At 45.9% G+C, this 25168-nt stretch overlaps 1 protein-coding gene across 4 annotated transcripts in view; it reads left to right on the forward strand.

The window, feature by feature from the left end:
* FBXO25 (F-box protein 25) overlaps positions 1 to 25168 on the forward strand; it is a 68828-nt gene that overhangs the window by 24960 nt on the left and 18700 nt on the right. For all 4 annotated transcript variants that reach the window (XM_058524871.1, XM_058524875.1, XM_058524870.1 and 1 more), the window contains 4 exons: positions 13445 to 13548; positions 14487 to 14536; positions 17008 to 17100; positions 24171 to 24264. In XM_058524871.1, the coding sequence (XP_058380854.1) occupies positions 13445 to 13548; positions 14487 to 14536; positions 17008 to 17100; positions 24171 to 24264 (341 nt within the window). The remainder of the gene's footprint in view (positions 1 to 13444; positions 13549 to 14486; positions 14537 to 17007; positions 17101 to 24170; positions 24265 to 25168) is intronic.

Consider the following 25168-nt stretch of genomic DNA (forward strand, 5'->3'; position numbering starts at 1 on the left):
TTGGGTAATTTCTTCTAGTCTTTCTTCCAGCTCACAGATCCGTTCTTCTGTATCCTCTACTCTGCTTTTGAGTCCCTCTAATGAATTTTTCATTTCCAGTATTGTATTTGTCATTTCTGATAGGTTCTTTTTTATATCTTCCATTTCTTTGTTGACATTCTCACTGAGTTCATCTATTCTTCTCCCCAGATCAGTGAGCATCCTTAACACTCTTAGTTTGAACTCTCTGTTGGGTAGGTTGCTCATTTCTGTTTCACTTAGTTCCTTTTCTGGGGTTTTGTCCTGTTCCCTTACTTGGAATGTATTCTTTTGCCTCCTCATTTTGCCTCTTTCCCTGTGCTTGTGTCTACGTATTAGGTAGGTCAGCTATGTCTCCTGCTCTTGGATAGGTGACCTTATGTAAGTGATGCCTTAGGAGGCTTCCAGTGTGCTTCCCTCAGTTCTCAATGTTCCAGGGGTGACCCCTGTGTGGGCTACGTGTGTCCTTCTATTGTGGCCTGTTTGCTCTCCCTGTAGGCACCCAGGGAGGCTGAGTTATGCTCCTGGCCAGCTGTTGTAATGCTCAGCTGCTTGTAGTTGTTGTGGGCCCTTCAGTCTCTTTATCAGGTGTGAGTAGCCCCAGCACAGTTGGCTGCAAGTTCTAATACCACATTTGTGTTGCAGTATTTCTTTTAAGTGAGTAGGCCCCCAGCGTGGCAGGTTGTTAGGCTCAGGGCCTTACAATTGCTGTAAGCCTCTAGCCTATTAGGTCTCTTGTCAGCTCTCTGAGGATTGCAGCTGGGTGGGGCTGGCCTCAGGCACAGGAGCACCCAATTGTTTCAGGCTTTGAAAGGTGGGGCAAACCTCCTATGTGGGTCTTTGAGAAGCACAAGTCTTCTGCAGCTGACAAGCCCTGTTGCCCACAGGTCCACACACACAGTCAACACAGTCCTGCCCCGTGTGAGTGCCCCGACCTCCCCAAGCAGACCCAGTCTCTCCACGGCGGGAGCCCCACACACTCCGCCACCGCCCCACACTCTCCACCCGCTCCTTGTGCACACCCTGCCCCGCTCAAGTCGGCTCAGTTGCCAGGCTGCAGAGAATCCAGTCACCAATCTAGGCAGGCCCACAAGTTGCCTGAGGGCTTGTTGTTGGGTGGGGCCAGTGTCTAGGGTGGGCTGCCTGCCCTGGCTGAGCTGGATTAAATCGGTGCTCTAGCGGGTGGAGCAGACCCTGGGCTAGCAGGCCTCAGGGAGAACTCCAATGGCGTCTGTGTCAGCACGCTCACACCAGGCCACAACAATGGCCGCCGCCAATGTCCCAGTCCCTGGAGAGGTCTCACCCCTCACCGAGATGCACTCAGGGCCTATTAGGTGAGTCTCTTGTCACCGAAGCACTGTGCACCTTTCTTTCTGGTGATTTTAGGATGCTTTCTGGAACGGGTGAGTTTGTGCACGGGCCCTTTAAGAGCCAGTTTTAGTTTCTTTGTGAACCGGGTTTTCTGGGGGTGCTCCCCAATGCTTTAGTAGCAGGCAAAGTCAGATATTATGCCCCTGGTCTCGATTGTGCTGGGTCCACAAAATGCCGACAGCGGGGGCACTCCCCGGCTCAGGACCCCGCGCCTCCAGGGAGGCTGCGCACCTGTGAGCTGCTCCCGGCGGCCGTGAAGCTGGCGGCTTGTGGAGGTGGCGTTTTTCCTCTCCGGAAGGGAGTCTCTGCCTCTTCTACCCCAGTTAGGATTGTCCGTTGTTGCAGGAGTTCCTCTTACCCAGTTTTCAGTTCTGTCTCAGGGGTAATTTTTCCACCAGTAGTTGTAAATTGGCTGTGTCCACGGGAGGAGGTGAGTTCAGAGTCTGCCTGTGCCGCCATCTTGACTCCGCCCCTGCATCTCTAAGTGCCCTTTTATTTCAGCTCAAAGACGTCCCTTTAACATTTCTTGTGAGCCTGCTCTAGTGGTGATGAACTCCTCTAGCTTTTCCTTTTCTGGAAAACTCTTTATCACTGCTTCAATTCTGAAGGACAACTTTGCCAGGTAGAGAATTCTTGGTTGGAAGTTTTTTCTTTCAGCACTTTGAATATATCATTGCTGGTCCCTTCTGGCCTGTGAAGTTTCTGCTGAAATATCTGCTCATAGTCTTATGGGGGTTTCCTTGTGCATAACAAGTTGTTTTTCTTATGCTACTTTTAAGACTCTTTCCTTGTCATTACCTTTGACACTTTAATTATAATGTGTCTGGGTATGAGTCTCTTTGGGTTCATCTTATTTGGAACTTTCTGCTTCCTGGATCTGGATGTCTGTTTCCTTCCCTGGGTTTGGGAAGTCTTTTGCCCCTTTCTCTCTTCTCTTTCTGGGACCACTATAATGTGAATGTTGGTCTGCTTGATGTTGTCCCCTAATCCCTTGAGCTATCTTCATTTTTTCTTATTCTTTTTTCTTTTTGTTGCTCTGACAAGTTCCACTGCCTTGTCTTTGAGTTCACTGATCCTTTCTTCTTAATCTAGTCTGCTTTGAACCCCTCCCTTGTATTTTTCAGTTCAGTTATTGTATTCTTCAGCTGTGTCTTCTATTTGGTACTTTCTTATGTTTTATATCTCTTTGTTGAAGTTCTCACTTTGTTTATCTGTTCTTCTCCAGAGCTTTGTCAGTTTCCTTATGACTGTTATTTTGAACTGTTTATCAGGTAAATCACTTATCTCTGTTTCAGTAAAGTCTTTTTCTGAGGTTTTGTCTTGTTCTCTCATTTGGAACATATATATTCCTCTATTTCTTAATTTTCCTTGACTCTCTGTGTTGGTTTCTATACGGTAGATGAAACATGCACCTCTTCCAGTCTCGGAGGAGTGGGCTCATGTGGGAGATGAACCTTGTGTTCAATCCTGCCCTAGCTCTTGGTTGTCTCTCAAACCTTTGTGATGGTCCAAGCAGCCTTCGTTGTTTTAGAGGCAGGCAGCGGTAGAGGGTGTGCCTGCCCTTGTCCCAAAGGGAGGCTCTTGGTCAGCACCTGGATTCAGGCTGCTTGGAAGCCAGACCCTCAGGCAGCAGCTTTTAGAGGATGCATGTTTACCTCTTTCAGGGGAAGACTGGGAGAAGGGCGTTTCCGTCTCCTCTCTCTGAGTTAAGCCCTGGGGTGATAGCTGGTTAAGAAGGGTTTCTTTCTTTGCTGTGGTCCCGCTGAACCCCATTAACATAAGCCCTGCTGGCCACTGGAGCCAGGCTACCAAATGATGTGTCCTCTGGGCAGCAGCCACAAAAGTGGGGGTGCCAGACGTGTACAGAGCTCCTTTCTCAGAGACACTAAGGACCTGGGGCAGGGCAGAGGGAGAGGGAAGATGGTATCTGCGGGCCTCCCCATTCTCTGGAGAGGATTGCAGTCAGCCCTTGGTTGTGTGTTTAATCAGAAGCCCACGTCTCAGGCTGCAGCTATGACGATGAGCTAATAGACCTCTTTCACAGAGACTGTGGCCTCTTGCTGTGCCCCGAGGGTGGTAGCTGGTTAGGAACTCTTCCTCCGTTGGTTACAGTCTTGTGGGACCTGTGAGCATAAGCACTGCAGACCAGCAGAGCCAGGCGAGGTAGAGGCGTCGCCTGGCAGCAGCCACAAAAATTGGGGCACCAGATGAAGGTACAGGCTCTTTTCCAGGAGATACTGACAAGTTGGAGTAAGGCCATAGGAGCGCACCAAGGTGGCGTCCATCAGCCTGGTCCCTGGAGAGTATTTCAGTAGGGCCCTAGATGTGTGTTCAATTAGGTGCCTGCCCCACAGGCTGATGCTTTAAGATAATAAGCAAATGAGCCTCTTTTACAGAAAGTGTGGGTACTTTTCAGCCAGCTGCCTCCTACCAGGGTCCTAGGGTGGGTGAGTCCACACACCACAGGCGAGCCCTTTAAGAGCCTTTTCTCAATTCACTATAGCCTTGTGGGTCTCCTAGATGTGAGCCCCGTTTGGCTTTCAAAGCCAGATGTTTTGGGGGCTTGTCTCTCAGGTACAGATCTTAAAAGTTGGGGTGCCTAAGTGGGGTTCAAACCCTTTGCTCCTCAGGAAGAAGTTCCAGGTTTTGAGTTCCCTCCCAATTGTGGGTTGCCATGTCTCAGCCTCTCCTACCCACTTCAATGTGGTTTTTTTCTCGTTTGCTTGATGTATAGGGCTCGCTGCACTAGTTTCTGAGTTTTTTTTCAGAAGAAATTGTTCTGTATGTAGCTGTCAATTTGGTGTGCCATGGGAGGAGGTAAATTCAGGATCCGCCTATGTCACCATCTTGAACGGGACCAGAAACAATTTTCGGGAGGCTTTAATAGTGTATTTTAATATCAGGTAGCGCTAGACTCCTCCCCTAGTTATTATTGTTCAGAATTGTCTCCTTATTCTTGCTTGCTTGTTCTTCTTACGTGAATTTTATAATTAACTTGTCTAGCTCTGAGAAGAAAACCTGATATGTTTTATTAGAATAGCATTAAATTTATATTTTTGAAAAACTTATCAGTTTCATCTCTTCTTACTTATTTACAAAGAGTTTTACAAAGTAGTGTTTTACGAGTTTTAAAATTTCCTCTGCGTTTAATTTTCCTCCTGTCGTTGTTGATTTTATATATTTGTACTTTCTCTTTTGTTTTTCTGTTGAGCTATCTAGTGGTTTATCTTGCTGATTTTGTTTTCTCCAGAGAACCAACTTCTAGGTTTATTTTTTAATTCTACTCTTTTTATACGTGTTAATAGCTGCTTTTATTTTTCACAATTCTTTTTGTTTATTCTTTTTCTAGCTTTTCAAGGTGTATGTTTAAATTATTTACTTTTATTATTTAAATTTTTATTAATGTTGTATTTAATGCCATAAGGTTTCCTGTTGATACCAGCTCAACACAAGGTTAACATAAGGGAAGCCATATTGTAGAAAAGAAACCCTATTGCAACTTTGAATGACCTCTGACTGACTAACCCAGTTGGATATGCACCCTCCCGGAGATCTACCTGCTCAGTAGATTTTATGGCCTCTGCTTGTGGACCTCCCAACTGCGAGAGTTTGATAGGTCGATAACATCGTTCTTTTGAGTTCCTTAGGAATGTGATGACCCTTGGAGACAGAGTCTGTGCTGATAGCCATCATCGATGACAGCTGAAAGATCTGGTGTGGTGACTCCCAGTCTGTAACACCCGAGGGTCAACGTTCCTAACCCCTCCCCTATAGCCCACTGGCCTATATAAGTGCTTCAAGATTCTGTGCCCCCTTAAGATGGTTCGTTAGGACACTAGTCCCTCCATCTTCCGATTTGCTACCTTATCACTTAATAAATGCCCTTTCTCTGCCACCATCATGCCTCTTGACAATTGGCTTTTGTCTGGTGGTGAGCAGGTTGTGCCCTTTGCACGGTAACACTGTGACAGTTGTTCTTCTTGGTCCTGTAAGTTCTGATGTGCGTCTCCCCATCCTTTATAGGTGTGTATCTTATAGTCAGCATGGCATTTGATTTTACTTTGTAAGCCAAGCCAGAACTCATTTCTTTCTACTGGTGAGTCACGCCCATCCATGCTTACTGCTCTGTTTGGCTTGGTTCTCTCAAATTAATGTTCTGGACGTACACTGAATTTACACCTGTGTCTGTGTGCGAATTTCACACACTCACGACAGAGCCTCTCACCTTGTGTTTTATTTTGTTTGCTTTTATACCTTGGTATATGGGAGGTTTTCCCTCTTATTCTCACCTATGCTAATACCTGTATATTGTACCCTCGTTCCTTGTCTGAATACTGGCGGTTGGCTCCCTCCGGCATACAGTACTGCACACAGCTCCTGATCTCTCCCCTGCTCTCCCTGTCCCCATTCCCTCCTCCACGATGGTGGTGGTTCTCTGTTTATGTTGTCGTATTACCATTACATGCTGTGCTGTGTCCCTTCCACCGTCATGTACCCATTGTCCTACAAATAAATACATGTTATTTGCTCAACACCAGCCTTTTTGCCTCTGCCTCTCTAGGGCCGTTGGTTCCCGAACTCATTCTGTGGTGGATTCCTCATGAAGCTCCTGGTCACAGTACTTCCTGTGTTCGTGCACGTTCATAACATTTGTTGTGGCCTTTACCCTTAAAAGTCAGTTTATCTAGGGGTCGGCCCGGTGGCGCAAGCGGTTAAGTGCGCGCACTCCACTCCGGCAGCCCGGGGTTTGCAGGTTCAGATCTCGGGCGTGCACCGACGCACCGCTTGGCAAACCATGCTGTGGCGGCATCCCATATAAAGTGGAGGAAGATAGGTACGGATGTTAGCCCAGGGCCAGTCTTCCTCAGCAAACAGAGGAGGATTGGCAGATGTTAGCTCAGGGCCGATCTTCCTCACAAAAAAAAAAAGGAAAAAAAAGTCACTTTATCTAGATGATGAATCTTTGGTTCACTTGAATATGTTGAATATGTCACCTGGACCTCTTCCATCCCTGGTCTGCGATCCCTGCTCCAAATTGCTGTCTGGTTGTTTCTTCATTCTCATTTTGTGGACAGACTTTCTTAAATCAAGTGGGGAGAAGTTGATAGGGTTGGTAGCCACGTGAATATTGTGACCAGGCACTGGGTGAGTGTCGATCAGGTGGATAGCAGGCAGGAGGGTAGTGTGGTCAGAGCCGTGCTCTCAGGAAGTCAGGGAGTGCTGGGGTGGTGGCTCTGCGCCCCTGTGTGTGCTGTAGTTGTCCTTCACAGTTTGGCACCGCTGTAGTTGGACTTTCTGACATGGCCCTTCTCTAGGAGAGCTCAAGTTTGAACCTCTCAGACAGTGTTTCCTTCATGAAATTGTGTGGTGTGTGTGGTCCAATTGCTTCTCCTTGCTGGCTGAGCTGTGGGGCTGCGTGGGCCGCCATTCGCCTCGGCCGGCAGGACTCTGTCCTGCCATCTGCACAGTGCTCCCTTGATGTCACGTGTTTGCGTCAGATTCCTTAAGTGTGTCGTGAGATATTTAGGAAAGGAGTGTTAATCCTAAAAATAGGTTTTGCATCATTTTTCTTAAACTTAAATGAAATTGGACTTTTTCTTTTAGCTATTTGTTTGCAAGAGACACTAATAATACACTGGTGCAAAAGTAACTTTATGTCAAGAAAATGAATAAATGTGAACATTTGTCCAGCAGGAGAGAATACTATAACCCCTGATCCTTTTTGGAAAAGGTGTGGATGAAAAGCTAGATGGTTAACAGGTAACCGTTGTTGAATCGACATGTAACCTAGAACAGCCCAGGGGTGTTAGAGCAGAGATGGTGCCAGCTGAGGGGAGGAGCTGAATCCATCCAGCACCTGCTAGAGAGGACGTGCAGCCCCATGATTCTGGGAGAAATGCCGGGGAGATCAGCTTAGGATCATTGATCAGTGACTGTTGGAGGATTTCTGTATGTTTGTTTTTGGTAAAGTGATGACACTTTATGTCATATTTACTGCGCTGTACAAAAAATTTCAGAGAAGTCATCACATTTTGCTGGGTTTTCTTTCCCAAAGTCTCCTATATTTGAGTGGTAGAATTGATAGCATGTGTGTTCTTTCAAGATCAGTATCAAATGGAAGTAATTTAAAAAGATAGACAATTGTGTTAGTTTTCTAGGGTTACCGTAACCGTAAACTCGGTGGCATGAGACAACAGAAGTTTTTTCCCTCACAGCTCTGGAGGCCAGAAGTCTGAAATGCAGGTGTGGGCAAGGCTGGTTCCTCCAGAGGCTCTGCAGGAGTCCCAGCTTCTGGTGTTGGCCAGCGATGCTTGATGTCCCTTGGCTTGTGGATGCATCACTCCAGTCTCTGCCCCCATCATCACACAACTTGCTCCCTGTGTCTGTCTTATTGTGGCCTCTCCTCTTATAAGGATGCCAGCCATTGAATTTAGAGCCTACTTGGTTAATTCAGGATGACTTTTTTTTTTTTTTTTTTGCTGAGGAAGATTGGCCCTGAGCTAATTTCTGTGCTAGTCTTCCTCTATTTTGTATGTGGGTCGCCGCCATGGCATGGCTAGTGAGTGGAGCAGGTCCGCGCCTGGGATCCAGACCCACAAACCTGGGCCGCCAAAGCGGAGCTCATGGAACTTTAACCTTGGCCACGGGGCCAGGCCCAATTCAGGATGATTTTAGCATGAGATCCTTCACTTAATTATATCTGCAAAGACTCTGTTTCCAAATAAGGTCCTATTCATAGGTACCACAGATTAGGACTTACACATCTTTTTTTTTGTGTGTGTGTGAGGAAGATCAGCCCTGAGCTAATATCCATGCTAATCCTCCTCTTTTTGCTGAGGAAGACCAGCTCTGAGCTAACATCCATTGCCAATCCTCCTCCTTTTTTTATCCCCCAAAGCCTCAGTAGGTAGTTGTATGTCACAGTTGCACATCCTCCTAGTTGCTGTATGTGGGATGCGGCCTCAGCATGGCCAGAGAAGCGGTGCGTCGGTGCACGCCCGGGATCCGAACCCAGGCCGCCAGTAGTGGAGCGCACGCACTTAACTGCTAAGCCACGGGGCTGGCCCCAGGACTTACACATCTTTTGAGGGGCCACTATTCGATGGGAATGAATATATTCCAATTATTTATTGTACAGTAATTAATATATCTGGCTTCATATAGTTTATAACATTCTGATTTCAAGAAGTTGAATGGGGATGGATGCTACAGTTTCCCCTCCCATGCAAAATCTTAGAAATGATACAAGGTAATATATTATCTTAAATACTGTATATATTGTACTCTAGAAAAAAATGGGGGAGGCAACTCTCAGTGTCTCGGTGGAGATGAAAGGATAAGGAGTCGATGAGACACAAATTGCACAGTATTTGATGGAAGGCCTTGCTGGTGGGGAGAGTGTCCTGTGGAATCACCCAGAAGGTGGGAGCAGGGGGCTCGGGCATTCAGGGACAACCTCAGGGTAACCATCTGAGAGAGGCAGTAGGAGCCACCAGCGGAATAGGTGTGCACATCCCTGCATTCCCCAGCCCTGGAGGTCATCTGATCCAGGCACGGAGCAGCTGATGGTCAGGGCAGCGCAGGTGCCTGGGGTTGCCCCCAAGTCCAGACCTGGTACACTCACGGTCTGACAGCACATTCTGCACTCCCCACTTCGTACTAAGACCAGGCAGGGGACATCCGGGCAGGAGGCGTCCGGACAGCAGGGCCTGCCCATCCCCAAGCCGGGCTCAGCGCCCAAAGGTAGGGGCTAGTCCAGCGAGAATCCCACCTGCTTTCCTTGCACCTTTAAGAGACGTCGGACGCTGCAGAGAGCACACTGCTTGGCTGGGAGCCAGACAGCTCAGCCTCGGAAGAACTCATCCATGAAGAAACACTACACCAATCACAGCAAGATGAGTATCATCCTGAGACAGTTGAGCCTGAAATGATATCGCAGCTGGGCTTTACATCAGAATAGTCGCAGTCGGTAAGGGGGCCCAGAAATGGGTGGAGAGAGAGGAGTAAGATGGGCCGCGGGCAGGTCATGGTCGAATGATGAGCTGCCGACTTGGATGGAACAGAGGGCGGTGATGATGCGGGTAACTCCTTGTCTTGTGTAGACAACTCGAGACGTAGAGGAGTGTGCCTGTTTTCTGAATTATAAAATTAGTGAGCAGAGCAGTGAAAACAGAGATAACACTTTAGCCAATTCAGATGTGAGATTGGCAAGGGAGACTTTTCGTTTTATCCTCCCGTTTGATTTTTTTAATCATGTGTAGTGTATTTTATAATTATTAAAACTTAAATAATTGACAAATTTTGGTAATTTTTCTTGCTAGAAACAAAACTTTGGTGACCTGTCTTACACCACTATAGCTTAGAACTACCATCCTTGATTAACCATTTTCAAAACTGGAGGCTTGCCCTCGCTTGCCTTATTTTCTCAGAATTGTGTGTGAGTGAGTGGAGGATGATAGCCCGTAACAGCACGGTCCATTACAGGCCGCACTGACCCCTGAGAGTTCTGGGAAAGGACGCATAAGGCCGTGTTATCTGACTCTTCAGGAAGATGTCAGTTTTCTGACAGGTCACCACTGGGATGAGGTGTAACCCTTATGGAGGGAGATGTCAGGCCAACGTGGACAGTGTTCAAGCTGCTGGCTGACTTCGGGAGGTGAATTACAAGAAGAATTTCTGTGCTTGGCCCTAGGTTGCTTCTGTTAGGAGTTGTGTGGATGGTTCTTCTCTGCATTCTTCCTTTTCTTGATTGGAAATGAACACCAGGTGTGGGGAAAGCCGTGCACCCTCAGTGGGTTTATGAGAAAACCCCCAGGTTTTGTGGCCTTGTAGGCATGTCCCCTGGAAGGAGGGCGCTGGTGGGGTGCATAGCTGTGGGTGTGGAGTCAACCCGCCGGCTTTATCAGTCAGACGCGTTTACGTGTGTAGGCGTCCTGTGCTGCCTGCGGGTCCACCTGTCCCCTCTTTGTTCACCTTGTCATGCTGTGTGAGGGTCTGTCATTGCTCTGTTTTCTAACGCTTCCTTCTTCCCTCTGTCTGCCCAGCACACACTCCAGACACCCTGGATGAGACATGACGAGCATGCTTCCTCTCTCCCTCTCTCTCTTCTTAATTGTGGTAAAATACACCTAACATAATATTTACCATCTTAACCATTGTTAAGTGCACAGTTCAGTAGTGTTAAGTACGGTCACATGGTTTTGCAACCATCACCACCATCCATCCTCATAACTCTTTTCATCTTGCGAAACTGATGGTCTCTCCCCATTAAACGCTAACTCCCCTTTCCTTCTCCTCTAGCACCTGGCACCCACCGTTCCACTTTCTGTCTCTATGAATTTGACTACTCTTAAGTAACTCATGTAAGTGGAATCATACAGTATTTGTCCTTTTGTGTCTGGCTTGTTTCACTTAGCATAATATTCTCAAGATTGATCGGTGTCGTAGCATGTGTCAGAATTTCCTTCCTCTTTAAGGTTGAATAATATTCCATTGTATGGATGGACCACATTTTGTTTATGCATTCATCCATCAGTGGACGCTTGAATTGCTTCCACCTTTTTGCTACTGTAAATCATGCTGCTATGGACATGGGCGTACAAACGTCTCTTGGAGACCTTGCTCTCAGCTCTTCTGGGTATATACCCAGAAGTGGAATTGCTGGATCATGTGGTAATTCTGTTTCATTTTTTGAGGCATCATCATACTGCTTTCCACAGAGGCTGCACCATTTTATCTTCACACCAACAGTGCACAAGGGTTCCAATGTTCCCACATCCTTGTCAACACTAGTTGTTTCGTGGTTGTTTGATAGTAGCCATCCTAACAGGTGTGAAGTGGTATCTCATTGTGGCTCTGATCTGCCTTTCCCTGATGACTAGCGATGCTGGCCATCTGTTCACGTGCTTATTGGCCGTCTGCCTGTCTTCTTTGGAGAAGTGTCTGTTCAAGTCCTCTGCTCATTTTTTAACCAGGTCGTTTTGTTCCTGAGGGTTCCACTGATTTTTAAATCAGGGTGGGTGATGTTTCTCTTGCTCGTGAAACCAAAGGTAATAAAAAGAAGTGAAATAGAGCTTTGAAATATGATTGATCAATAGTTCATACACATGTGAAATGGAAAGATTTGCACAACATTAAACACTGCTTAATTGACGTTTTTAGATGTTGCATTTTAATTTTGGAAGCATTTTGTTTTTTTCCTCCACTTTTACTTTTGTTTTTTACTTGACAGTATAACCACCACCACCACCAAAATGTGGCTTTTTCCCCTGCTTAAAATACTTTATAAAGTCAGCAACTAAGTTTCCTTAAAGTAGCCATTTCCCTTGATTATCCCTGTGGACCCAGGCGTGGTGCTGTGTCTGAGAAGGGCCCCGGGGCCTCACTCTGAGGCCGCTGAGCTGCTTCACTGCCCCACCAGGTTGCCTCTACCTTCGGTGTCCACTAGCCTGCAGAGCTCCGAGGGAGCCACAGTCCATAGGCATCTGTGATCATTTTTGCGAGAAGGAAGTGGTTTCTGCAGCCAGCCCTGCCCATGTGTCAGTCAGGGATAAAATGGGACTGTCTCCTCCCTTCAGACGTGGGCGTAGTGGGGTGGATCAGACGTGTCCGGGCATTTCCCAGGTTCGCCTTCCTCTGCTGCAGGCTCTCCTGCGCCCAGCTGAGGCACACAGCGTCGTCCTCCCCTCCCCTGATGAGGTCGTCGTAGCTCTCTCCTCGCCTGTAGCCTGGTTTCATTTCTGTGACACTACTTCTGGAGAACAGTGTGTTTCTGCTTTTCTTGATGTGTTTCTGATTGTAGTTAGAAAAGCTGTTCAGATTTAAAAGCTTCTGCATTCAGTATTTGAATTTGACAACAAACCCGTGTAAGATTAAATATGAGATACAACCAGGGTCAGCCAATTTTCATGAATTGGTGTTATTTAATGCCTGCTGCTGAATGTTAAATTGTTTGTTTTTCTAAATGCACTTTTGCTTGTCTCCATGATTTACAACTATTGCCAAAGCCGTTTAAGTCTGTTCTGACAGTGATAAATAGATTCATTTGGCAACTTCAGCTGTTTTTTATTAAAAGTGAATACTGGTTGGTGGAAGGAACTTATGTACGATTTTCTTGTCAAAGAGCAATGATGGGTAAATAAACAAGGTTACTTCCTTGGTTTGAGCATCAGTCCCCGGACCTCAGCCAGCCAGCTCATCTTCACAGAGCCCCCTCCCTGCTTTCAGAGTGAAAACAGCTCAGTTATCAGTGTGTTGAAAATAAAAATTGTACGCACCTTTAGTTTTGACAGGTGGACTGCTGTTTATTTACATAGTTATTTTTTTACTACAAGGAAGAAAATTTTTTTAAAAGAAAATGTGTTCAAGTTGTTTAGTTATTGCCTTATGATTTTATTTCCTTATTTCATCAAAAAAGAAGAAGTGGGAAAGCTTTTAATTAGATGTATTTAAATAGGAAAAATGAATGTTCTCCTTCTTGTGGCTTTGGTTAAGTGCCTTAACAGTTAGGATTATTTGGTCGAGGCTTCGTAAGAAGCTGTTACCGTGCAGTAACAGTGCAGTGGACTCTGAAAATGTAGGAGAAACAGACATGTTGAGTGTTCACTCAGCATTGGATCAGGGACACGGCAAATCACTAGGCAGCATCCCGTGTCAGGTTGCCCCTTGAACTTGTTTCCAGAGTGTGTGTAGTTTTCTGTCTGATCTCTGTTTTGATAAAGCACTTTGAAGTTGGAAACCGCCTTGGGTTGACCATGTCCGAGTCCGGGGGAGGTTGTAAAGCATGCCCAGCACTGCCTGGTGTAACACTCTCAAAAGAACCAGACTAAATCTCAGATTTCTCACAACGAAAACAGTGTGTTAGACATTAGCCTTGTAATTTCAAACTGTGCCGTCACTTTGAAAAGTAACTGGTTGCTTCCAGAATTTAATGTGATTTTTGTTTTGGTCTCCTGAATTGCACACCAAATATTTATTAGCTTTTTTTTAACAAAAGAAAAACCAAATGAAGATCTCCCTGTAAAAATATTCTTAATAAAATTTATCTTTATTTCAGTATCTTAAATAGTGAAGATGAAGAAATATTCAATAATGAAGAGCATGAATATGCATCTAAAAAAAGGAAAAAGGATCATTTTAGAAATGATGCAAATACTCCATGTAAGATATTTTCATTAATAATTTTATATTTCACTCGTTGAATATGTTGATATACTAAATTGCTTTGACAGTGTCGTCTTATGAAATAAAAGCTGATACAGATACACAGGCAACAGCACTGCTCCAGTGTTGCACACTGACGTGATGAGCAGACTTTTTGCAGCTCAACCATTTTCGTTGGTAAGATTTGCCGAAACAGAACAGAAGATAGCAAAACCCACAAAACAGCTCTCGCATCTGAATGACTGCATAGTGGTCATGAGCTCAGGTCATCCGTTCACTCCCACGCAGTGAGGCCAGACGGTGAGGGGTCTGGACTCGGGGCTTTCTTGCAGGGGATGCTGCTGGTTCAGAGCAGGAGGTAGACATGGTGAGAGCCGGATCAGAAACACTAGGAGGGTGTAGGCTGGATGTAGTCGGGGGGCCTGGAGGTGACTCACCTGTGAAAGGGCCCCTCCCTGCATTATGGCACAACCACGAGTCATTGAAAACAGTTTTAGTGTGTTCAGTCTCCTGAAAAAGGTGGGATCCTGTGGAGAATAGTCATCCTGCTCCTTGAAGCTTTGGGATTTTAGTTACGTGAAAAATTTATTTCAATAGAATGCTATTATATAAGGGCAGTAAAAGAACAGGATTTTTTATTAATAGAATTTATTAATAATTGCATTTATATAGCATTTATGTTTTGATATTACAGTCATTATAACACTAATTTTCTTCTAAGCTACTAGGACTTGGTTACATGTAAATATGGTTCAGGACCTCTTAAACTGATGTTAGAAAACAAAGCAAGTCTGTGTACATTTAACCAAGTAAAACCATTCCTTCTCTCTATGATGTCAGATAATTTTGTTAGTGTGTGCAACTATTGAAGTTTCTTAAAACCTTAATTTTTAAATGTCACCAGATTTTAAAAACAAAGTTAATTTCTATTCTAGGTTTTTATCGTGAAAAATGGATCTATGTCCATAAAGAAAGCACAAGAGAAGTAAGTATTCTATTATAAATGAGTATATTTTATATTGTTTTTATTGAATATGTAATGTCACATTAAATAAAGTCTTTTGCAATATCAAATCTAGAGTTTACATTCTAACAGATAAAAGCATATGAGGATCTTTGAAACAGTGATTCTCAAGTGTGTGTGCGTGCGTGTGTGTGTGTGTGTGTACGTATGTGTGTGCGCAGTGTGTGGTTAGTGCCCCGGTACGAATCTGAATGGACAGCAGGCCTGTTTCGGAACGAGTGTGGACCCCTAGATCCGCCTCTCCCCAGAAGCTGTTGGTAGTGAGCCTCTGGTGCTCACAGGTATGTGTCCTCACTCTCCTGTGTTCTGGGAAGGTGAGAACATTTGTGACCCTTGTGTGATGTGTAGAGTAGCTAATAAGACGTTAGTAATTAAGGATGAATCTGCAAAGAGCAGGTTGAACCCTTGCCCTTCTTTCCTTTGCCCAGTTGGCTGAAGCATTTTTATGAGCCTTAAAGCTGTCAGTTCATGTCAAGCTTTGTCTGTTTCCTTATTCTCTACTTAGTATCCGGGAAGCTTACTTTCTTTTGCAGTCTGAGAAACTCTACATTTGCCTTCTTTTGAGGAAGTTGGGGGAAATAATTTAGGGAGCATTAGTTTAGCATATATTATGTTAGCATAAGTTAAATGTTCCAGAAGTGTTAATTATGAATGTTGTGAAACTAACTCAGCCTCCTGGAAGCTTAAGGGTTAGATTCTGAGAGAGAAAACTTGTTTGACCTATTTGGTGGTGGTGAATGTTGTTAAGTGGGTAGGAAACTACTCTGATCCTTACCATGCACTCTGACACACTGTAAGAAGAGTGTTGGGCAGAATCTAACCTAGTTTGAGCTTATGAAAGACTGTGAAATACTGCATTTGCTCTGTGTTAGCATGCTGATTACGGAACAGAGAATCTGATGTAGGCGAGCATAAGCAGCCGACGGGGGATTTATCATGGGTCTTCACGGATGTCACGTGGACCCTAGGAACAGGGATGTAAGCAGGCTCAGGACGGGGTCAGAGCCCGGAACTGAGAGCCGGCAGTCTCTCTCCAGCTCTTCTCTGCGTCTCAGCATGCGTCTGTAGTCTTCCCACCAGATGCAAGCCCCGGGGTCTCTGCTGCTTTGTCTACATGGCCGACTGTGGCTACCCCACAGCCTCTGAGGCTCCACTGTGGTTCCAGGCCCCCAGAAAGGTGGGTGTGCTCATGTGGTTCAGACATGCTATTTGCAGTCTGCTCTGTGAATCAGATTTAATTCCCCCAAAAAAGGAGAGGCCATTGTGAGATGGGTGGCTACTTGGAAAGGGATCTGCCACACCAGCATTTAGAATTCTGTTCATTGAGAAGAGAAAGAAATTAAAGTAGAAATATCGGCTGTGATTGATTTCGGATTATCATTTACATCTAATTAACCTTTGCTTCCCCCATAGCTCCCAGGAAAATATTTTGCACATAGTAGATATCAGTAAAAGTATTGAATGTTTTAAATAAATATGTTTCGTTGATTTATGAGACTGGGATATTTCTACTCCAGCTGCCCTCTCCAGACCTTCTCCTACCATCTGTTTGAAATGTGAGGAATAATCTGTCCTCTTGTGTTTTCTATGATTATCCCCAATTTATCCATCCCCACAGCTCTGAATCGAAAACCTCTTTATATATTCTAAGTATTTCAAATACAGAAGATTGTGTCTTAAATGACTCCTGAAACCTAACGTACATACAGAATATAGGGTCATTAAGGAAAAACATCTGAAATAGAATCGCACTGTTTTCAGTACTAAAAAAGTCTCTTTGACTCTTGGACCTCTGGGTCTGATTACCAGCTTCCTGGGTTTTGGGTGCCAGGCATCCCCTGCTCCCAGCCTGGGAACTCCCCATCGTCACATCCCACCACCTCCGGCCCTCTCTACCTGGACCTGGTGTTTCGGAGGTCCCCCTCCCAGGTGCTTCTCGGCCTTGACCATGTGTGGTGGGGCAGGCGTCCAGACCTCCGGGGTACGCAGGTCCCTGCAGAGGAACTCAGTGTTTCAACTTGTATGTTTATAACAGGGACATCTTCCTGGTAGCCAAGCAGATCATTTCTTTATCTGTAGCTGCAGAGACTAGAATACATCCAGTTAGTTTATGATTTTAGGCTTAATTTTGTCTTCCCCAAACATGTCCCCAACAAAAGAAATCGATGATATTTAATCACTATTTGTCATTATATCAACAGTGTTGTAAAAATGTCAATGCACAGTGTCTTGATTATACATAAATGGCTTAAATTTAGCATTTCTGTAATTTTACTCTCATTTAAATATGTAATAAACCTTCAGAATAAAAACAAATGCCCTTTGCCAAAATTTTAAAAATTTTTGTACAGACTAATTGGCATTAATTGTTAGTCCATTTCAATTAACTGACTAATTTGGCAGATTTTCACTGTTTTGTGTTGTTTTTCCAGAGGCACAGCTACTGTACTTTGGGAGAGGCCTTTAACCGCTTAGACTTCTCCAGTGCAATTCAGGATATCCGGAGGTTCAATTACGTGGTCAGGGTGAGTATTTGATTTCAGAACCACTTTGATGATGCTTTGGGTTGACTGTGTTTTGAAGATTGTAAGTGTGAAATATGTAAGATGCTTTTGGCAACTGCATGAAGTTGTGTTTGCTGTGTAGGAAAAAACGTAAGGAATGAGTTTAGGAGAGAGACGGTAATAATGAGGGGTTTCTCTGACGTGGCTGTCCCTCGGTTGAAGGGCCTCAGCAGGCTCCGGTGGGACCTGGCGACTGCTTTCTCTAGGAGCTGCCTTACCTGCAGCTGCCACTCCTGTCTCGTAGAGATGTCACCAGAGCACACGTGCCGTGATTTGGGATCCGCCATGGACCTTACACCATCGGGGATACAAAGAGAAGAGCAGAGCCTCCCTGTGGGATTTTTCACCCAATCATTTCCTGTGCATTTTCTCCTGCATGTTTTTCACAGAGCCTGGGTCTGCTTAATAGAGGAAGAGTGACTAATAGAAAAAAGGAAATTTATACAAAACAGAACTCCACAAAAGCCTTCCTCTGTTAATGTGGTATTTTTAGAAGAGATTTTTATCTTGGCCTACATTTAAAGAGCAAGCAAGGATCTTAGCCATATATTCCATTTGGTTTTTGCTTTTATTTGTTTAAAGATTAATTACTCTGTGTTTATTACCCTTCCTTCTATTATAGGAAAAGTGTTAAGTGATGATTCATGAAGCTGTTAATTTTGGGTTTTTAATGGTACTTTGAGACTTGGGAAAGATTTTCCTTGTAATGGCTTTTAGGCATTTAAAAGTGTTACTGACAGGACAGGAAAAGGGGGGATTAAATAACGTTGAGCCTGAGGCCGTCTCACCTGCTGGGTTTGGTCCTAGGCAGCTTGGGGGCCGTGTGTGACCAGGACATGGAGCTTCCTCGGGCCCACATGCTTCCCGGGAGCCTCGCTGTGCCGGCGCCGCACGGAGGCCGGTCCCTCCACGGTGTTCTCAGTTCTCATTTGGGTGCGTGCACACCGGCCAGAACTGCGTCAGTTCTCTCTTCTCAGGTGGTGGAACTGAGATTTGACTCAGCCTTGTCAAAACGGTCAAGAATTGAGGAGGCAGGAAAAACATATGTCCGCAGAGAGTTCTGTTTTACAATAAATATTTCTCCGTGTCGCTCATTCATGGTTCCGATTGTACTTAGTTGTTTTATATGAGCAATTCTTGACCACTCGGCCACGTAGAGGGATTTCATCCCTGCGGTGGGTGGAAGTCTGGAGTAGGGCAGAGACTCGGGAGGAGAAAACCATTCCGCCTGGTTCCAGTGTCGGACTGTGCGTGCTGCTGGTCCAGGCTCTGTGTTGGCTGGCCTCTGGAGGCTCTGAGCCTTGCATGCTCCGTGGGAGGGCGAGTCTGTAGACCAGGGCCCGTGTCTGAATGATTTCAGTCACCTGAACCACCTCAGGACTTTTTGTTTTGTCTGCATGCCGCACTATTATTTACGGAATGGCCTTTCTTCAGATGTCTTTTTAGAAGTGAGGTACTTAGGGCCGGCCCCGTGGCTTGGCGGTGAAGTGTGCGCGCTCCACTGCTGGCGGCCTGGGTTCGGATCCCGGGTGCGCACTGGCGCACCGCTTGTCCAGCTATGCTGAGGCCGCGTCCCACATACAGCAACTAGAAGGATGTGCAGCTATGACATACAACTATCTACTGGGGCTTTGGGGGAAAAAATAAATAATAAAATAAAATTATTAAAAAAAAAAAAAAGAAGTGAGGTACCTACCTTAGCTTCACCCTGAACAAGAATCCCTGCGAAGTTGTAGATTCTCTGCGCTGTTTCCAATGCACATACGTAACTATGAAAATTAAAATGTGTCGTGTGTCCATGTACCCACCGGGAGGGTCTTGCGCTGTATTTCTCTGCGTCCCGTCCCCGAGGTGGCTCGGAGGGAACTGGTAGGTTCAGGAAGCGTGCTGGCGTGCGCGGTAGGCTCCCGGCGTCGCTGGGCCTCCGCGAGGTCGGCCTTGCCTGAGTCCCGCGTGCGGCTCCTCCGTCGTCGCTCTTGCTCCTGCCGGGCGGGGGTCCTCCCTCCTCCTGCTCCTTCAGACCCCTGGACAAGGCCGGCAGAATTACCTGCCAAAAACAGGTGCTTTTGTCCACCTTCCGATAGAAACAGACACCAGCCCCCAGCGATGCTCTGGACTAAGGTCCGCCTGCCGTGGCCACGCCGTGCGGCCCAGGCTCCCTCCCCACCGCCTCTTATTCCCTTCCGCAGCCTCGCCCGGTGCCCTCCCTCGTTTGCTCTTTTGGTGTGTTCTGTCTCTTCGCCTCTGTGGAGTTGCTCCCTCCACCTGCTGCTGCCTCCTCCGTGGAGACGCGGGGCCTCCGGGTGTGGACGTGACGCACAGGCCCCGCTGCTCTCCCCGGCACCGAGCCGCCTCTCATTACCCACTAGGTCCTCAAGCCACCATAGTCTGGGCCCGCGTGCTCCCGACAGGGGTTTGCCAGCATGGACGTCACAGTCAGTGCTCCCTGAACTGACCCGACTGTGAGCTGCCTGTGCAGGAGGAGCCGTGTGTTTGGTGTTTCTTTCCTGCCTTAAGTGCCTATAGCAGCACTGACAGCCACAGCTGAGACGATCCTCCTACAGTTCTGCTCAGTAAGACGGCTTCCCATAATTACTGCTGAGTCGTCTGTAAAGTCACTCAGTGTTAGAACAACTGTAAACAAGAAATGGAGAAGCATCTTTTTGAAATGCCTGGTAAAAAATTTCCTAATGTTTCTAGTGGCATTCAGTAATATTTTCCCTAAGAATTTATGTGAAAAAAATTAATAGTATGTATTTTTCAATTAACATTTTATATGAAATCCTTTTCTTCATCTAAAATTAGCAGTTAGACTGAGACTAATCAATAATTACCACATAGTTTCTGAATAAAAATTAGTGTTAGAGTTTAGTGTTCAATGATAAATTGTTTCAGTTGTCAAAATAAAGAAGTTTGGAGTGGAAGTTTAGTCTTGAATTTATCAGGACTTGCTAGCAGTATTGGTAAGCCTGCCATCTGTAACATATTTAAGTCCCTACTGGTATGGGGTCATGGCGAAGGAATTTATTAATCCCTTAGTCACAATAGATTAGGAAATATTAATAAATAAATGGATATGCTTACATATGGTTAACAAATGGATTTATTAGGCTGTTTAATGAGAAGTGAGTGTGGAAGAGTCATGTTTAGACAAGATGGGATCATACAGAATAGTATTTCTCCATTCAGAAACATTTCACTAAAGGGGTAGGATTTTCCCAAAGCCTCTACAGTGTTCTGAAAGGGCATTTCAACGACTTTATGACTTAGAAGAAAGCTTAGCAGTGGAAACCGGATTTCTCAAAGGGGTTGTTGAGTCATTTGACCAGGAGGATACACAGGTTGGGATGTCGTGGTTGTGAGCTGTGGCTCTGGAGTAAGATGCGGGTGTGAATGGCGGCGGAGACTGACCGGCTGACTTGGAAGCCATGCGGACACCACGGGAGCTCTGAATGGCCCACAGTGCACACAACAGCCACCTCTGCTGGACGGCCCAGCTCCGGGCTGAGTGCTCACACACTGTGCGGACCACTGGCTGCCTAGTATCTCGTCTCTGACTTCTCCATGCGCTGGGCACTCCCCACCAGTGGTCAGGAGGGCTGAGTGGTCAGGAGCCAAGGACGGAGGGTATAGGGAGTGAGCAGGAAGAGGACAAGTACAGAGGTGGAAACAGTCATCTGAGTGCTTCTGGTGATAGAAGGGCATGTGGGTGACGAGGACAGATAGGGTTTTATCTCTCTCTCACAGTGGATAGACCCTAGGTTCCTGGCTGTCCTTCTAAATGGCACACCTTTCTATCACTTTCACTGCATTTTTGTCCTATGTGTCAGCATTAACCTGCTGGGGAAACCGTGGTGACAAAATGAGGCTCAGCTCTCCTGTCGTGGAGTGAGTCTAGTGGTGGAGACAGAGTTTAACTGGGGAGTCATGCAGCTAGAGGGTGGACTAGGGTGGGCCGTCCAGGAAAGGTGCCCAGGATGAGTGGTGCAGGTCTGCATCTGGGATCTAAAACCTCAGATCCGGGCTGCCAAAGCAGAGCGTGCCGAATTTAACCACTAGGCCGCTGGGCCTGGCCCAATATTTGTACTTTTAACAAATTTTCATTAAATTTCCAACAGATTTTGCTTCATATATCTAGCTAAATAGAGGCTGCCTGGTTGTATTTTCTTTGTAAATTATATCTTTTGCCTTTTCCTCTTCATTACCATTTTAACCTAAAATTTCACTTTGTCACCTGTTAAACACTGCCACTCATGTTTTCTCGGTGTTTGCATATAACAGTTGATGGTCCTTCTGGTGGGTGTCCGTCCTTTGTCCAGTCCTCTGTGGATAACTACCTAAGCAGCCGTGCTAACCCCGAGCCTTCTGCCAGGGATGTGCAAGTCTTGTTGTAAAGGATTTTTTACATGGTATCAGAAAACTGTAGTGTATGTTGGTGATGGGAGGGGTGGTTAGGAAGACTTGTTCCCTGGGACACTCATTCCCCATGGGTGAAGGAAGTCCGTTAAAGCAGAGTCCTCAAACTTGGTCTCAGGGACCTTTTCACTCTGGAATTACTGAGGACCCCAAAGAGACTTCGAGTATGTGAGTCACATGTATTAACATTTACCACATGGAAATTTAAACATACAGAGTGGCGTTGTCTCACACCCTTCAAATCCTCTTAGTGTCTGCTGTAATAGACGACGGCTGAGTTCTCAGTCTGCCCCTGAGTTCAGTGTGCTGCGGCACCGCACGTCGTGCAGCCTCTGGAACACTTCCCTGCACACTTAGGAGAGAGTGAGACTGGAAGGGAGAGTGACGTCTGAGTGGTGCTGCAGAAGGGCCCCTGGACAGCACTCTGAGAACCACCGCATTGGCGTAACACTGCAGCCTCTGCCCTCACTCCTGGTGGTGAGAGGAGGGCTGGGTAACTCTCCTCTTTCTTCTCTCGTTTTTCTTTGAGGAATAGAAGAAAAATTCATTTGCATATTCTGGTCTGTTTCTCTCATGTCCTAAGTGTTACAGGAGCAAGAAGCCCGTCTGGAAGGTTTTGGTGATTAAATGATGCCCCTGGCTGGGCGCCCGAGCCTCTCTCAGGTCAGGACCAGGAAGCCCATTGTGGCTGCAAATCCAAGTCACATCCCAGTCCAGCTTTTGTTAGGGGTCAAGCTGATCTCACAGCTCAGTCGGCCTGAATTCTTTGTCTCCAGCTGGGTTCTAAACTCAGGCAGGAGAAGGGGATGTTCTTCAGCACAAACTGGTGCTGATGGTGAGGAGGGTCAGATAGGGAGACATCTGATGATGATACTGAGCTCACTTGAAAAGATGAAGAAGCAGGATGGACACTGCAGCCTGGCTTCTCGGGCGTGTTTGTTGTGATCTCTGGCCAAGGCTGTGAAGTGCCGTGTTTCTGTAATCACTGCAATATGAGACACTTTTATTTATTTATTTATTTATTTTCCCCCCAAAGCCCCAATAGATAGTTGTATGTCACAGCTGCACATCCTTCCAGTTGCTGTATGTGGGACACGGCCTCAGCATGGCCGGAGAAGCGGTGCGTTGGTGTGCGCCCAGGATCCGAACCCAGGCTGCCAGCAGCGGAGCGCGCGCACTTAACCACTAAGCCACAGGGCCAGCCCTAGGACACTTTTTCTGTAATATATTAGAAGTTGCAGAATGATTTTTTTCCTGAAGATTATCATGTGACTGTTGTATTTATAATGTTATTTTTGGACTTCTACAGTCAACATGGCTGTGTGAGTATGTGAGTTAGCGTTTTTGTTTCTCCCTCTGGAAGTCATCAAAGGCAGCAAGGAGAATTGGAAGGAGCAGATGAAAAATTCCTTTTTCAGAGAAATAGGAGGCAGATGTAATTCACAGATTCTAAATATATTTAAGGCTTACCAAAAGCAGCTATGATTGGGCAGAACCAGTACAAGAAGAGGTGAGTAGATGTGTTCAGGTTGGCAAAAACACCCAGCAGGGGCAGATCTGGGAAGAGGCCTGGCCTGCACGGCAGAGCTGACGGATGCTAAGTTACTTGCTTACAGCAAGTGAGGAGATTACAGGGAAGAGGGCTGACCACAAAAGACTTCTGAGACCCAGTTAGACGGAGAGGTGGGCTGTGGGGCTACCCAGGAATCATACAGACGAGCCATATGTGTGAAAACCAGCTTTCCTGCAGCGGCGGAGAGAGGGGACAGCATTCAGGCTGAGGAAGCTCCCCTGCCTTCCCCCGGGAGCCTCCTGCAGAGTAAGTGATCTGGGAAGTCGGCCCTCACTCAGGAACGAGTACTGACAGAGAGGGTGCTGACACAGCATCACGTTTACTAAGGAAGAGGTGGGAAAGAGCAGCCAGCCTGACAGGTGTGGAGCACCAGGAAACGCGTCAGGGAGGCGGGGTGCGGGGGCCACGCCCTGACGGTCCATTGGGAGTGAGGACAGAAACCGCACTGTGGAGGCAGACCCCAGTGCAGAAACGCTGGGAACCAAGCGAGATGTGTTAGTGCGCGCCCTCGAGCAGCAGGAGACAGCTGTGAGAGGCATCCTAGAGAGGCGAGGGGCCTGGAAGGGCCCAGGAGAAGGCGGACACTGTGGGGACACAGGATGGGACAGAGGCCACAGAAATGAGACAACTCATCAAAACCCAACAGTAAGAGTGAGTGTAAAGAAAATCACAGCTGCAGACGACAGTAAGAGGAGATCCGGCATATTGACGACTGCAATCTTCAGAGAGGAAAGTAAAACAATGGGACAACCAAATATCTAAAGATAACGTCCAAGAAAACTCTCCTGAGGTGGAAAGAGCCTTGAACCTGCATTTGAAAGAGCAGCCTGTGTGCTAGGCAAACTGACCCAGAATGATAAGTGTGTCACGTCCTGGGAGAATCCTTACATGCCAGAGAGGAAGTGACAAACGTGCAGTCTTACAGGGAGAGCAAGTCAGGGGGCCCGCTCTTGCCCGTCAGCAGGTCCTCACGCTGTGTGGGTCTAGTCACTGTGGTTGTGTGTCCAGACCTGTGCTGAGCCTGTTTCCTCTTTCTTTTAAGCTCTTGCAGCTAATTGCAAAATCCCAGTTAACTTCATTGAGTGGTGTTGCACAGAAGAATTACTTCAACATTTTGGATAAAATCGTTCGAAAGGGTAAGACGATGGCTGATATTTTTAATAACCTAAATCTTAATTAGAAATTTAGTGCAAGGAGATGGGATTTCTTAAAAATGTTTCCCCAGTATGTATGTTGTCAAAAACAATAATGTCAAAGAACTCGATAGTATTGAGACAAGAATAGGGGTTGGTCCCTCCACTTCTTAATGTTCTGTTACTGTTGTTTACATTTTTTAAAGTTGCTTTTGCATACAAAGGAATGTGTTATAATAAGAAAGATAATTAATCCCTGAGTTTTAAAAAGATATTTTACCTTTTCATGGTTAATCAATCACAGTCACTTCAGCTGTACAATGTTTCCATAATTAGCAAGGCTGTGACTTAGTCAGTTAGGCATCAAATAAGACTGTAATTTTCTTTTTAATTTAATGTTTGTCTTGGTTAATTAGTGGCTAATACTAAGTGGAACTTTAAATTTCACACCATGAGTTTATGCATATATATGAATTGGACTGTATGCATAAGCCATTTTTAAATATCAGTTCTCTTTATGATAAGTATAAAAGAAAATAGATACTGATGCATTTAGAGGCAAAATTGTAGACTTAACTGAAAATACAGTAACAGGCAATATTTTAGGTTTTTTTAATCTCACCATACTTGTGATATCTCAAAAATGATGCCACTTTGGGGTTGCAGTGAAATTAGATCATTGTTTTTTATTGTGTTAAAATATACATAACAAAATTTACCATTTTAACCATTTTTAAGTGTACAGTTCAGTGGCATTAAATACATTCACACTGTTGTACAACCATCCCCACCGTCCATCTCCAGAACTTTCCCATCTTCCCAAACTGAAACTCTGTCCCCGTTAAACACTCCCTCCCTGTCCCCTCCCCCAGCCCCTGGCACCACCACCTACTTCCTGTCTCTGGAT

This window comes from Diceros bicornis, chromosome 29 (assembly GCF_020826845.1).
Source record: "Diceros bicornis minor isolate mBicDic1 chromosome 29, mDicBic1.mat.cur, whole genome shotgun sequence".
Lineage (NCBI taxonomy): Eukaryota > Metazoa > Chordata > Mammalia > Perissodactyla > Rhinocerotidae > Diceros > Diceros bicornis.